Source organism: Ipomoea triloba, chromosome 11 (assembly GCF_003576645.1).
Source record: "Ipomoea triloba cultivar NCNSP0323 chromosome 11, ASM357664v1".
Taxonomy (NCBI): domain Eukaryota; kingdom Viridiplantae; phylum Streptophyta; class Magnoliopsida; order Solanales; family Convolvulaceae; genus Ipomoea; species Ipomoea triloba.
Genome location: NC_044926.1, coordinates 22790668 through 22805664, shown reverse-complemented (window position 1 = coordinate 22805664; position 14997 = coordinate 22790668). Strand labels below are relative to the sequence as shown.

Here is a 14997-nt window from a genome sequence, read left to right as displayed (position 1 = left end):
TCTGCATTGAATTTATTTCTTCAAGGACCAACTAATTGCTCTTGCTCCTAAAGAAATGAGGGACTAATGTCCGAGGAAAACAGGTTGGCATCCAGGTCAGTTGCATTGAATTGGACCAACTAATTGCTCTTGCTGCATTGAATTGAATTTATTTCTATGTCCAGGTTTGGCAGGACCATTGAATTGAATTTATTTCTATGTCCAGGTTTGGCAGGACCATTGAATTGAATTTATTTCTATGTCCAGGTTTGGCAGGCTCTTGTTTTGGCAGGACCATTGAATTGAATTTATTTCTATGTCCAGGTTTGGCAGGACCAACTAATTGCTCTTGTTTTGGCAGGACCATTGAATTGAATTTATTTCTATGTCCAGGTTTGGCAGGACCAACTAATTGCTCTTGCTGCATTGAATTGAATTTATTTCTATGTCCAGGTTTGGCAGGTAATGTCCGAGGAGAGTCTGCATTGAATTTATTTCTTCAAGGACCAACTAATTGCTCTTGCTCCTAAAGAAATGAGGGACTAATGTCCGAGGAAAACTCTTGCTCCTAAAGAAATGAGGGACTAATGTCCGAGGAAAACAGGTTGGCATCCAGGTCAGTTGCATTGAATTGGACCAACTAATTGCTCTTGCTGCATTGAATTGAATTTATTTCTATGTCCAGGTTTGGCAGGCTGCATTGAATTGAATTTATTTCTATGTCCAGGTTTGGCAGGACCATTGAATTGAATTTATTTCTATGTCCAGGTTTGGCAGGGACCATTGAATTGAATTTATTTCTATGTCCAGGTTTGGCAGGACCATTGAATTGAATTTATTTCTATGTCCAGGTTTGGCAGGCTCTTGTTTTGGCAGGATATTTCTATGTCCAGGTTTGGCAGGCTCTTGTTTTGGCAGGACCATTGAATTGAATTTATTTCTATGTCCAGGTTTGGCAGGACCAACTAATTGCTCTTGTTTTGGCAGGACCATTGAATTAGGACCAACTAATTGCTCTTGTTTTGGCAGGACCATTGAATTGAATTTATTTCTATGTCCAGGTTTGGCAGGACCAACTAATTGCTCTTGTTTTGGCAGGACCATTGAATTGAATTTATTTCTATGTCCAGGTTTGGCAGGACCAACTAATTGCTCTTGCTGCATTGAATTGAATTTATTTCTATGTCCAGGTTTGGCAGGTAATGTCCGAGGAGAGTCTGCATTGAATTTATTTCTTCAAGGACCAACTAATTGCTCTTGCTCCTAAAGAAATGAGGGACTAATGTCCGAGGAAAACAGGTTGGCATCCAGGTCAGTTGCATTGAATTGGACCAACTAATTGCTCTTGCTGCATTGAATTGAATTTATTTCTATGTCCAGGTTTGGCAGGTTTGGCATCCAGGTCATAAACATTCGATTAGATTATAGCACAACCTTAACTTCTTTCTCAACGTACTGAAGCACAAAGAACAGTTACCTCCACTGAGGCTCGAACCAACCCACTCCCATCATCCATGTGAGAGTGTTTTCTGGGACACCGGGTGCCACTAGACCACAAGGTCTTTGGCGGGACTAATAGCTTGAAAGCTGATTAAAGTACTGGAATGTTCGCCTTAACAATCGGGCACGTCATCCATGCGTACACTAGCAGATAATGCGCAACCACATCTAAGACTTTCCTCAATAGTTTGAGATTTTTTAAAGATTTTTGTGGACCCAAGCACCCACCTCATTATCCACTATTTCACCCAATCCCAAAACCTCTTCTTTCTATTAGTTTTAAGTTTTTTCTCATTTGTTGTGGACCCACCATTTTACCCTATTATATTTTAATTATTTCTTTTATCTATCAACATTCTTTTTTTGAAAGAAATTATCTATTAACATTCTAAAAGTTATAATTTTAATTATAATTATAAATTTAAAAACAATATTTAATTTAATTAATAATAATAATTTAATAACAATATTGAATTTAAAAATTAAATAATAATAAATCTAAAAAAAAAACAAAATAAGAAGCTGGCCGTTGCAAATGCAACGGCCAGCATTTAAATTAAATAAAAACAAAAAAAAAATAAAACAGTGCAGAGCCCAGCGTGAGAGGCTGACAGCGTCTGACATTTTTGTTTAAAAACCCTGACAAATTGGGGGTTGTTGCAGGAGAAAAAATATCTCCAAAATGCAACAATCACATTAGTTAAAAACTAGAAGCTAAAGATTTTGTTTCTTAAAATTTGTGTCATAACCCACTAATGGGAAAGGCCTAATAGTTGTAAGCGGCATCACTTGTCATTCAACGTGTAATGGCATCCCCTATAAAAAAGGGAGGGAGGCACATACTAGGCATATAAATATCGCTTTTCTTATGAGGGGACTAGTCTAGTGATTACATGTTGGGATCACTAAGTATAATTTGCACCAACAAAGGCTATGTATTTTCCAAAAACCTCTTTTTCAGAAGCATCTAAAGGGGGCAATCCATCTTCCATCTAGAGCAGTTTGATGAACACACAAGAAATTATTAGGAGAGTGACAAGATGGAGAGTTGGGGATGGCATTTCCATTAACATTTGGGGCAATGCTTGGCTTCCAAATCACAGCGATCCTTGTGTCATGACTCATGGCTGTGCCATAACCTCATCTCCAAAATGCTAAAGTATTCTCTTTGATGAAGACACAAGAGTCAAGCTGGGATGAAAAGATACTTTGTGATATATTTGAACAGAGTGATGTTGAATTGATTTTGAACATTCCCCTGTCAAAGTTTAAGAGAGAAGATAAATTGATTTGGGCTTATGAAGAAATGGGCTAGTTCACTGTTAGAAACTACTATAAAAGTCTTGTAGGGGATCTCGCAAACATAACGGTCACAGCCTGGACATCTATGTGGCAATCATTACAGTTGTGTAGATCATACTATCAAATAATATACATTCAATATACGAATAATGTATATTCAGTATACAAATAATGTACTTTTAATATATTAAAAATATACATTGTATTCAAAAAAAGTATATTATTTGAGTACTAAAAGTAATAGGAGGGAGCCTTGTATTATTTTTGTTTCCCCACCCCCTGGCTGCAATACTCTTGTGTGTAATGATCAAATGGGAGTGGTAAGTGAACGTCTCATACTAGAGACAGAGTAGGTTGTTTGTTTCTTATCCCTCACCCCGGGGTTTTCCCTCCAATTTGTAATTTCCAAAAAAACAAGAAAAAAAAAATACATTATTTTGTATAATGTACATTCAGTACACAAATAATGTACTTTTAGTATATTAAAAATGTACTTTTTGATATGGTCCACATAGCACTCTTGGACCATAATTTGCCTCTGTGGAACCATAGAATAATAGAATAGAATCCATCCTATGGTTAAAAATTTCTTTCAGCAATCTTGAAAAGGTGAAAGACAAAGCACTACCCCAACAGGGATCACAGGAAAGTGTGTTGTGCACCAACCAAAAGTTAACTAAAGTTGAAACAATACCCCCCAACCACCTCGGACAACAAAGATTTCCAGAAGCCTCATTGTCACAAATCCTAAATATGGTCCATCCATTTGGTCTCAGTTTCACATAATATCTTTAGAAGCCAGCTCTTAGAAATGAAAGCAAGATAACTCCATAACCACAAATGAAATGAATATATTGTGAAGTTCTTGAGGGATAGGGAAAGGGGAGAACACGAAATCACTTCGAAACAATAGTAGCCTAGCCTAGCCTAGCCACAAAATATTATCGGCACACTAACAACATTGTTGACCGAATAACACAACTTCAACGGGCAAAATTAGAGACATTAATAAAGATGGCCAGTTGGATATAGCGAAACTCGGATTCTACCCACACTAGCTTGAGGGAGAAAAACAATGATTCCCAGACACACTAATATAGCCCGGTCCACCTCTCCAGTGCAGAATGAACATCAATGGTTTTACAAATCATTTCCCCCATTGTAGAGTAGAGATAAGATGAAAAATAAAGTGAAATTGGTTTTAGGAATGATCAGACCTCAAGGTAGGAGCGAGTCTTTTTTTATTGCTTCTTCGTCTTTGTCCCTCCAATAGCTTTCTTATCCTCCTTTTCCGGCACAAACCTTGGCAACGTCACCAGGGTGTTCACCCGAGTCACCCCTTCAAGAGCAGACCATTCTTTCCCGACTTTCTCATTCAAGTCCTCTTGCTCTAACACTTCCTCTCGACTCTCGTCCGATAGTTCCTCCTCTTCATGTCGGTCGACCTCCTTCTGTTCCGTTGCAACAGCCCTGTCCTTGTATTTGGCACTCGAGGCCGAAGACATATCATTTGACTTTGAATTGAGAAAGAGGCAGACAACCGCACAATCATCAACTTTGGAATTCGGGTATTTGGTCTTCCAACCTCGAACAGCGGTTTCAACCAGCGCCTTAGCTGCAGATGAACGCGTTGATGAAGCCACTACCTTTACTACCTCTTGATTGGAGAGAACATCCCAAATCTGGAAAATTTATTGATTCATGATGGGTGGACATGAAGAAAATGCAAAATAATAAGAATAAAAGTAACAATTTAGAAATTCGAAGTGATAAAATAAAGGGAAAGTTGCACTTTTCGTCCCTAAGTTAAAGGATAATTGTAGGATTTGTCCTTGTTGGTCGTGCTCACTTCTGTCCCCTAAGTTATAACTGACAATGTAAATTTCGTCCTTTTTATAACAGGTTGTGGTCACTTCTCGTCCCTAAGCTATAACTAACGTTGCAAATTTCATTCCTAATGTTTTGTTAGAAAAAGGACGAAATTTGCAAGGTTAGTTATAGGCTTAGGAACGAGAAGTGAGCACAACCAACAAATAGGGACAAATCTTACACAACTTAAGGACGAAAAGTACAATTTTCCCTAGAATAAAATCTTCAAGAAAGGAGGTGCTACAAGAACAAAACCAAGTTATATACCCCATCCGTTGCCAAGACAATAAATTCATCTTTGTCCGATAAACATCTATACGAAATTTCTGGCACAGAGATGAGACCAAAATCCTTGAGACAAAAATCTCCTAAAGCACGTGCCATGGCAAGGCCAGGAGAGTCTGTATTTGGAAGCCACACTCTTGCTACCTCAGGTTCATCACGGAGAGCAAATACACGCCCCTTACATTTGCGAATCCTCTCCGCTTCCTCTGTCAAATAAGGTTTATAATTTTATGTTGTGAGTTGTTAGTTGTTACACAAACCCAAGTGCTATTTTAATTGGCAATTACACAGCAATATTCAGGCGATATCAATGTCGAGAAAGGGTCAGAAAAAAACACAACATTTAATCAAATAAAAATATATAAATGAATAAACAAAAAACAGAATTGCTTGAAATACTTATAAAGTACATTTAAAAAATTGGATTGCACGGCTTGCTAAACATACAGAGCACAATTCTTTTTTGGCAAGTAATATACTGAGCCTGTAAATAAATAAATAATACAGATTTGGTTGAAATACTTATAGCAAAAACAGAAATTTCAGGAAGATTGACAAGCAAAATACGCAGGGCACAATTTTTATTTTGTTGGTATAAGACCTATACAGAGCATACATATCCCATATTACAAATCAATAATTTAAAAAATAAATAAATAAAAATAAAAAATAAAAAAAAGAGATTGAGATTTAAAATTTTTTGAATTATTTGCATCAACGGGAAAGTAATACGCAACAAAAGCAGGATAGGGGATAGCTCGATCTAAATTACTAGTCAAGCTTTCAAAGTTCCTAGGTTACAAAATTAGAAAATATTATTTGTTTTTTTAATGTAGAGCTCAATACTGCTCAAGGATAGTGGCATGCCCAAGAAATGGTGCAATTAAAACTTAGGAGATCAGTTCAAAACAAAGACAGCAAGAAACAGAAGCAAATTCACCTGGAAGATTAGGCTTAAGATCCACAGTCAACTGTACAGCAGTAATATAATTGTCTATATTTCTTGTACCCAGTACAGCTCTAGAGTCTCCAACATTCCCAATTACAAGAACCCGACCCTGAAAAGTTAACATTTGTAATGGTGTCATACTACATAATAAGATAGAACGCAACTTTTGACCAAAGCTGCCACAGTTTGTATAATTACCTGTTTCACGAGAGTTACTGCAGTAGTCCCACTACAGAAGCAATCTATATTTGTAACGGATCTCAGTTCCCTATCCATGACCCTAAAAGCGTTTAAGAATGATTCCTTTAATGACGGAAAGGCATCGGGGTGCTTTTGAACTTCTTCAACGTCAGTAGAGGCCCTCGGCTCCTCATCTGCAGTTATTACCGAAACGTCCAGAGAATTTAAGCTATCCACAGAATTCAGGTTAATCTCTCTAAGGACGTCCTGGCTTTTAGTATTAACTTCCCAGTGCGCGCTTAATTTCAAGGGTAGAGAGTCTCTCACTCGCTTTGCAACCATGTGACCATGAGGACCATGGCCATCAAAAACACCACAAAAGACGGTGTCTGTTCTTGACCCAAAATTCTGAAAATTTTAATAATACAAGGATCATTTAACCATTCCTTCTCACAGGAAAAGAAATCATCTTAAAAGAACACGCAAAAGCCAGAAAACGGGAAAATTATATACAGAAACAAAAGTGAAAGGCCCTAGGCATTGGAGAATAGATTGAGTAGTTGTATGCTAGTCATGTCGGCAAAGCACCAATGTCTATTATCTAAAGAATACCTACTTCAGTGAATCCTTTTAGTTCTTTCAGTTGCAGTGCTCTACCTATGATACTTTGATGCTTATGAAACATAGTCTATTTGGGGTGACGAGGGAAACCTGCAGCCACTACCCGAGGGTGTGCACTGGGTAAACCCCGCATTGTGACCCTAGCTGACAAAGGACCACAAGGAGGTAAACTAGCTTAGGTTGCCCAAAGCTGACCGGCTCAAACCAAGGAGTCTGGGAGACAACTTGGCTGGGATTCAAACATAGTCTATTTAATTAGCCTAAAAGATGATTAGTGATGCAACAGTATAATTATGTGCCTAATGGAGATGCAAATACGAGTACACACCTCCCAAACAATCATCGCGTCTTGATTTGTTCCTTTCTTCCCCTGCTGACTAAAGAGGGTAGCCACCTCACTGGAGCCATTCAAGAACCTACGCCCTGGAATCCGGTGCAAATGGTCCTCCTTCCGGCAATCAAAAGAAGAATTCCGAGACACTGCCTTCCTCTTGAAGCTCTTCTTCTTCTGAATCCCAATAGCAGACATGGGAGAACATGGATGCGGGCTCCTGCTTTCAGAAGACAAGCAGGACCCCATCCGGAGGGCCCTCAAAATATTCGATAAACACTCCAGAACAGCTAAACAATCACACCCCCTATTTTCCGTATTTGGCTCCGTCACAACCCTCTTGATAATACCCTTTCTGAGCTCTTCAGACCAATTTCCCCAATCCACCACTCAATCCAATCAAATCACCCTTGCATCCACTGCCAAAATCCAATAAACTTCAACTAGGAAACAGCACACTAATCCAATCCCCCAAATTTGTTTCAGCCTCAAAAGGCAACTAACTTTTAATACCAGACCTACAAAAGTACAATATGAATAATATAATATATATAACAAGAATATAAAAACCCACTCACTTCCTCTTTCCCCTCTTTTTGTTCTTCCTAAACTATTACTAAATTAAAGAAAACCAAAAGCAGGGGAGAGAATCAAGATCAGATCTATCAAACCAGTGATCTCTTTAAGTTTCTTCAATCAAAGGAGAAACTTTTCTACCCCTAATGCAAATCATATATGAAATACTCAAAATCTTAAACCACCCACTCCCATATCAGCTGAAAATAAGCAGAATTACCCAGAAATCCAATCATGAGAGAGTACCTTTTTTTCTCAGATCAAATCCAAATTAATACCAAGAAAACAAGTGTGGCATGCAGTTTCACAAGAATTGGTCAACAAGAAGAGGTGATCAGATACATACACGCCTTTTTCCTGCAAAAACAGAGATGGTGGAAAGATGAACGAACAAAACGGGCAGAGAGAAACGAGGGGAGGAATCAGATTTGCAAAAGAATCGCCGATAGAGAACTTACAAGTTTGGAAAAAGAGATCATATGAAGTTGGGCAATAAATGTAGCACTACATCCATGAATGTGTATAAGATACGTATGTATATGTATATATCTTGTGCGTATGTTAATGGTGAAAGGGTAGAAATCCAGGAAGGCTGTTTAAAGGTTTTGCGTTTGTGGCTGTGCAAAGCTTACACGGGCCGACCGTTTCCTTTTCAAGATCCGACATGTGGGCAAGCCATGCCTCTGTGTTTTGTGTTAAATTTAGTAACATAGGGAGTTTCAACTATAACGATGTAATAATTGCTTTTTTTTTTTTAGAAAAAAGAAGTGTATTTTTTGTCCCTAAGTTATAGGATAATTGTTGAACTTATCTGTAAGTGTTGGTCCGGCTCATTTTTCGTCTTTAAATTATTATTGGTGTTGTATTTTTTGTTAAATTACTAACAAAACACTAGGGACGAAAAGTGAGCATAAGAACTCAAGAAGTTAACTTAGAGACGAAAAGTGAGCACACGAGAGTTAATAAAATAACAAAAAGTGCAACACGGATAATTACTTAGGGGCGAAAAGTCAAAAAGTAAGCAAGATCAACACTTAGAGACGGATTTTACAATTATCATATAACTTAGGGATGAAAAATGTAATTTTTTTTTTTATTTTATTTTTTAAGTGAGATTATGGTCAAAATTATATTTTTTTAAATACTTATTATTATTTTTAAGGTAGTATTTGTTCTATACATTTTCAGTCCAAATAATTAATGTCCCCACCATCAGATTCGATCTTATGACCATCCATTTAGAATAATAACAGATGTTTCATCACACTATATAGTAGTTGACTATAATTATATTTTTTTTGCTTTGCAGATTTTTTTTTTTTATAAAAAAAGTATTATTAACTTTTTTGGTATATAAATACAACACCAATGTTGCGTAGCATTGCCGAAAATTCCATAACAACTCATCCCGAGTTGTTTGCTTTAATTTCTTTTGTTTTTATTTCTCAAATTTTATGTGTCATTGATTTTCCTTTCTCTTGTGAAAGAATGGTAAGATTAAAGTCGCTACAACAGTTATAGTGAAAAAAGAATAATTAGACCCTATGGTTGTATTTCTCCTACTAGATTCTTACTATAGTTGAATTTCAGTGATTAGAGCAATGAGTTGGTTTAGTAATTCGTACGGGTGAGCAACGGACAGGTTCGGGTTCATACATGATTATCCTAAACGGGTATCGGTTTGAATATGGGAGGTCTTATTCGTTTGTTTTTTTACTCAAAATCATCGAATATATGACTGAATTAATCCGGCGAATATCCATTTTATCCACCGGATAGTTCGGTTTCGTATTAAAAAATTATAACTTGAAAATTAATAAATTTATTTAATTAAAATAACTGATTTAATATTTTTTGCAAGAAATAGTCTATTACAAACTTACATTCATTCAAAATTACATAAATTCAAACTTCAAAATTAAATTTGAACACATAAATATGCAGTTAGACTTACAAGTTACAACTTAGAACTAATTACGTAAGAATTTACACTTCAAACTTCAAAAGAATCAAAACATACAAATTTACGGACTCAGAACTTAGAATTTACACTTAAAAGGTTCAAAGCCTCAAAGCATACTGCATACAAAATTACAGATTTACATTTTAGAATCCAAACAGCATCATTCACAGCAGTACAAAGTTACAAACTCCATAGGCAGGTTAGCACTCAGCAACAAACATACACTCCAATTAGTAATCAGCACAAGTGCAGTCCACAAAAGAATACCAATATACATTGAAATATCCTAATATTCTATTTTGCTTCCTGATAACATTAAAATTTGATAACATAAAAAATTGAAACATTGAAATATTTGATAACATAAATAGTGCATACTGCAGAGTGCTTAGATTGCTATTTTTCCATATCAAGTTTGGATTTGGGGCAAATTGCTCAACGAGTATGGCATAAACACCACATTACATAGGCAACATACCAAACTCAATTCTATATATATCAGACAATATGGTGGAAGCATCATCATTGCACAAGAATAAGAGATAAGGATAGAAGGTAAGTCATATACATTACCAGAATACTAGTCACCGTTCAATCATAAAGGTAAATCTCTATTGATACCTCATACCTGAGCTCAAAGGAAACAACATTTAAAATGTTACCTAGTCATGAGTTACAGTTTCCAGTTCCCAGCCAAGGAATGAGGGATTGAGGGACATTGATAGTTTGATAAGCAACACTGATACAAACAGTCATCACTCATCAACTCATCTTTCATATATGTTTATGCTTTATGCTTTAATATTAAATAATTGCCAAAGACCTTGTGGTCTAGTGGCATCCGGTGTCCCGGTTAACACTCCCTAAAAAAAAAAAGAAATATTAAATAACAAAATAATGAATATATAGCCATACAAGTGAAGAGCCAACCCAGTATTGAATGTGCTGCGTGTTGCACAACTCTGCAAAAAAAAAAAAAAAAAAAAACCACACAATTGTAAGTTTTTTGCACAACTCTGCAAAAAAATAATATATTTTTAAAAAGGTTAAAGAGTTAAAGTATTTACTTTTTTAAATCCTTTCAACATCATCTATATTTTCTTCAACAGAGATAGGTTGATTGGCTAACCTCAGCCAATTCTGTGCATAGACAAGTGCATCAACAATTTTAGGAGTTAGGGAACTTCTAAGTATATCTAATACCCTGCCACTGGTACTAAATGTTGATTCTGATGTAACAGTAGAGATGGGAATAACAAGTATATCCCTTGTCATTTTAGACAACACAGGGAACCTATCAGAATTGAGCATCCACCATTTGAGAATGTCAAATGAATCCTTCTCATCCACAATAACCTCAGACAAATAAAGTTCCAACTCATTTTTTTTCTGGACAAACCTCCACTCTCCAATCTTTGTTTCTTAATTTGAGATTTCAATAATGATTGAGGTCTCCCAACAGAAACATAATCAGATAATGAAATAGAGGAAGCAGATTTGTCAGATTGTTCAGGAACAGACTGGACAGGAAAACTGGCAACATAATTTTGAAACAATTCCTTAAGGCCAGCAAAACCTTTTCGAACAATGATTTACCCTTATCCTCGTCATATAACTGGTTAAACTGAATGGGTATGTATTCTATTTTGTCCCTGAGGTTTAAGATATTTGCATAGAAAATAAGAAAATTCATTTTTTCAGAACTACCCCAATACTTATCAAACTTTGTCCTCATATTTTTGCCCATCAATTTAACACTCACAATTTCAGCTTCCACCATATTTGTCAATAAGCAAGACATATCAAAACTCTCAGAGAAAAATGTATTAGAAGTCACATACAATGAACCAGAAATCCTAATAGTCATTTCATAAAAAGATTTCAGAATCTTAACCAAAGAAGAAATGGAATCCCAATCCATGAAGTTAGGTATATTTTCACCCAAATCAAATTTAAATGAGTTGTCATGATCTTCATACACTTCAAAGACTTTCTGAAATAACAATGCAGTATGGAGCATCATATAGGTGGAGTTCCACCTTGTAGGAACATCAAGACACAAAGAATTCCTAGCTTCCACCCCAATTAGATCAGCTAGGTCCCTAAACTTTTGTAGCCTAGCAGGTGAACTCCTCACAACCTAACAACACATGACTTTTTAAACAGCACTGTGACATTCTTTCAACCAATCATGTACCACCAAGTTAAGGATGTGAGTAATGCACCTCATGTACAAATACTTACACCTAACAATTAGTACTGTCAAAGTGGACCGAAACCCGCGGCTGCCTCGCACCCGCCCCGCAGTGGGGCGAGCTAGGGCTACAAAAAACATGGCCCGCGAAGATCATGTACCACCAAATTAAGGATGTGAGCAATGAACCTCATGTGTAAATACTTACACCTAACAATTAGTACTGTCAAAGTGGGCCGAAACCCGCGGCTGCCTCGCACCCACCCTGCAGTGGGGCGAGTTAGGGCTACAAAAAACATGGCTCGCGAAGGAGCGGGCCTAGCCCGCTATGGCCCACGACCCGCGCGGGTTAGCTCGCAACCTGCACTATCTTATATATATATATATATATTGATGCGTGCACATGAATATATTCATGTGTACACGTACATTTAAAAAAAATAAAAAATAAAAAAAGCTAAACCAAAAGTCTGTGGGACCCGCCAACTTGCGCGGGACGGGTTAGGGTTGTATGAACCCTAGCCCGCGGGCTTAACGGGCCAACCCGCAAAAACCAGCCAGAAATTAGGCTCGCGGTAGGCCGGGCCTAATGGGGCGGCCCGGCCTGCTTTGACAGTACTACTAACAGTAGTACAACTCCAAGACACCAACTTCTTCTTCAAGAATCCTAGGGCAATATCATTGCTGGAAGCATTATCAACTATGACACTGAAAACTAATTTGAGACTCCAGTCCAAAAGCAACTTTCTAAAGCCTTTGCAATATTTTTCCCCTTCTGTGACAAAGTGGCTGATAAGATTAGAAAATAAACAATGGAAGAGATGCAATATAAGTTTGATCAGATGAAATATCAGCTGGAATTTTTTATGAAAAATGCACAAGCTAGTCCAAGGGTTGACACACCGACTCGGAGAAATTGTCAATCTATTGATCCATTAAACAAACTCCAGGTAATATTAAATACCTTTAATACGATAAAGCCGTATATGGATGTCATGATAGTAAAAGATGACGTGGAAGTCAAAGATCTCTCATATTCTGCAATAATGTGTTATAATATATTATATATCAATTTGAAGGCAAAATTATTGAACATGTGGTGCAAGTAGATGGCAAGTGGAAGACAAATTAGATAAGGTGATGACTGATCAAAGAAGGGATATTATATTTTATATTGAAATTATTGGGGAAAAAATTATTGAAGACAAATTACCCATGTATCATTCTCATCATCTCAAAATCACTCACATCTCATCTTTAGTAGTTGCTCTTTCCCTCCTTAGCAAGAGAGAAATTATCCATTATTTCCTCTTTGCTACATAGAAGGAAAAGTTGTAACAATTTCTTTATAGTGAAACACCTTAGCTTTGCCTGTGGTTTTTATCCTATTGTGGTTTTCCATGTAAAATCTTTGTCTCTTACAATTATTCTCTCATATTATCGATTGCTATTTGTTCATATCGTGTAGGAAAGAATCAATCGTGGTAAAGTGACTTTACATGTCTAGAAAAATCTTTAGATGAGATATGATATTTAAGTAGTACGTCTATGACTCACATCTCTTCTAAGAGTTATTTTCTTGCTATATTGTTCATAAAATCATTATTGTTCTGTACATACGATAACCATTATAAACTTTAGCATTAGCTTTATCTACTAGTCTTTGCATTTCATGTTTTTGCTCTATTCCCACACTTTACACTTTGCAAACCCACCCCCACCTCCATCTATCAAATGAGCTCAAACTCTTGTGTAAGTCCCACTAGTATCATCAGTAGTTAATAAAAGTTGTTTGAAAATTTTATTTGTATTAAAAAAAAAAAGTTTCATACAAAATAAAATAAAATAAACTTATAAAAACTAAAAATACAAGTAAAATTCTCTACAACTCTCATCTTAAGATAGTCTTTAATTAGATTTTACAAAATAGTTCTATTAGTGAGGTGGATTGGAATGATAATAGTGTTATTGGAGGATTGAAGGTTGGTGAATACTTTGTTGCACATCATACATACTATATTAGAAATCTGATGAATGATTTATCTCTTCATGGATCTGAGGCGAGTTTATGGTTTCAAGATATAATCTAAAAAAATCGAGAAGTATAGGTTATTAAAAAAAAATTGATTGATGATGCCTTAGCATTGTACCAGCTGAATTTCTTCATCTCACGTCTCAACTCCCTTTGTTAATCAAGTGAAGTTGTACATATTTTGCTAGAGAATTAGTTTTGTAGTATATGTGCTTTATGTTGTATATATGCACACAACTCTATCATATTTTTTAATATAAAATCTTATTGTTTTGACTAAAAATATACACACTAAATATATTAATCTCAATAATATTTTGGGTGAAATTAAAACCTAATTTTAGCTAATGTAATTTAATAGGTTTTTATCAATTTAGTAAAGCCTTCATTAGTATAATGCTTAATAACTTCAAGAGCATTCAGTAAAGCAAATGGGCGTTTGGTCTAGTGGTATGATTCTCGCTTTGGGTGCGAGAGGTCCCGAGTTCGATTCTCGGAACGCCCCTTCCCTTTTGATGGTGTTTAATCTTCGTATTCTTGGATCGTATGTTGGGGTGTTCAGTTTATCAACTAAAATTCAACTTTCATTGACAATTATAGTCAACTATATAAAATTCAACGTTCATTGGTATTACTCTTAACGAATTTTTGGAGCGTTAGCGTTCATTTGTTAAGGTTTTGAAAATCTTGATGTTCATTTGTTAAGGTTTGAAAATCTTAACAATATGTTTCCTAGTAAGAGGTATTACTCTTAACTAATTTTTGGAGCGTTTGTGTTCATTTGTTAAGGTTTTTGAAAATCTTGTTTGTGTTCGTTTGTTAAGCATTTATTAGTGTTTATTAACATTTACGGAAATGTTCACGAACACATTCGCGAATATAATGTTGGGTTCATGGTCGCGCTATAACGGTTCGGTTGGCCAACACTATCGTAAAACTTAGAAAAAATAATGAGAAATGATACAAGAATAATTGGAGATAATGATTGTGCTTGCATTAAAATCGGAACCCTTAAAATGACACAAGAATAATTGGTCGAGTACCCCAATCGGGGCATCCATCAGCAAACATGTTTATGATCATAATTCGTTCGTAAACAAAAAATAATCTATTTATATATATATATATATATATATATATATATATATGGAGGGGTTCAGGTGCGGGTATATCTTCCCGTGTGGTTGTGCGGTACTTACCTTAAGCATTAAAACAG

At 36.0% G+C, this 14997-nt stretch overlaps 1 protein-coding gene and 1 non-coding gene across 3 annotated transcripts; one reads left to right on the top strand and one right to left on the bottom strand.

Moving 5' to 3' along the window:
• Positions 1–3586: 3586 nt before the first annotated feature.
• Positions 3587–8239, bottom strand: LOC115996656 (probable protein phosphatase 2C 33). Of its 2 annotated transcripts, none has more exons than XM_031236005.1 (7): positions 8051–8239; positions 7839–7949; positions 7014–7534; positions 6083–6472; positions 5876–5993; positions 4918–5141; positions 3587–4463 (listed from the first exon to the last, which is right to left on the bottom strand). In XM_031236005.1, exons 3-7 carry the CDS (start codon positions 7263–7265, stop codon positions 4023–4025), a joined length of 1425 nt encoding a protein of 474 aa, XP_031091865.1. In that variant the 5' UTR covers positions 7266–7534; positions 7839–7949; positions 8051–8239; the 3' UTR covers positions 3587–4022. The 2 variants fall into 2 exon arrangements, with proteins under 2 accessions (XP_031091865.1, XP_031091866.1); XM_031236006.1 differs by having other exon boundaries at positions 7014–7435.
• Positions 8240–14214: 5975 nt separating this feature from the next.
• TRNAP-UGG lies at positions 14215–14286 on the top strand. Its single transcript has one exon. It is a non-coding gene; the product is annotated as a tRNA-Pro (tRNA).
• The last annotated feature ends 711 nt before the right edge of the window (positions 14287–14997 follow it).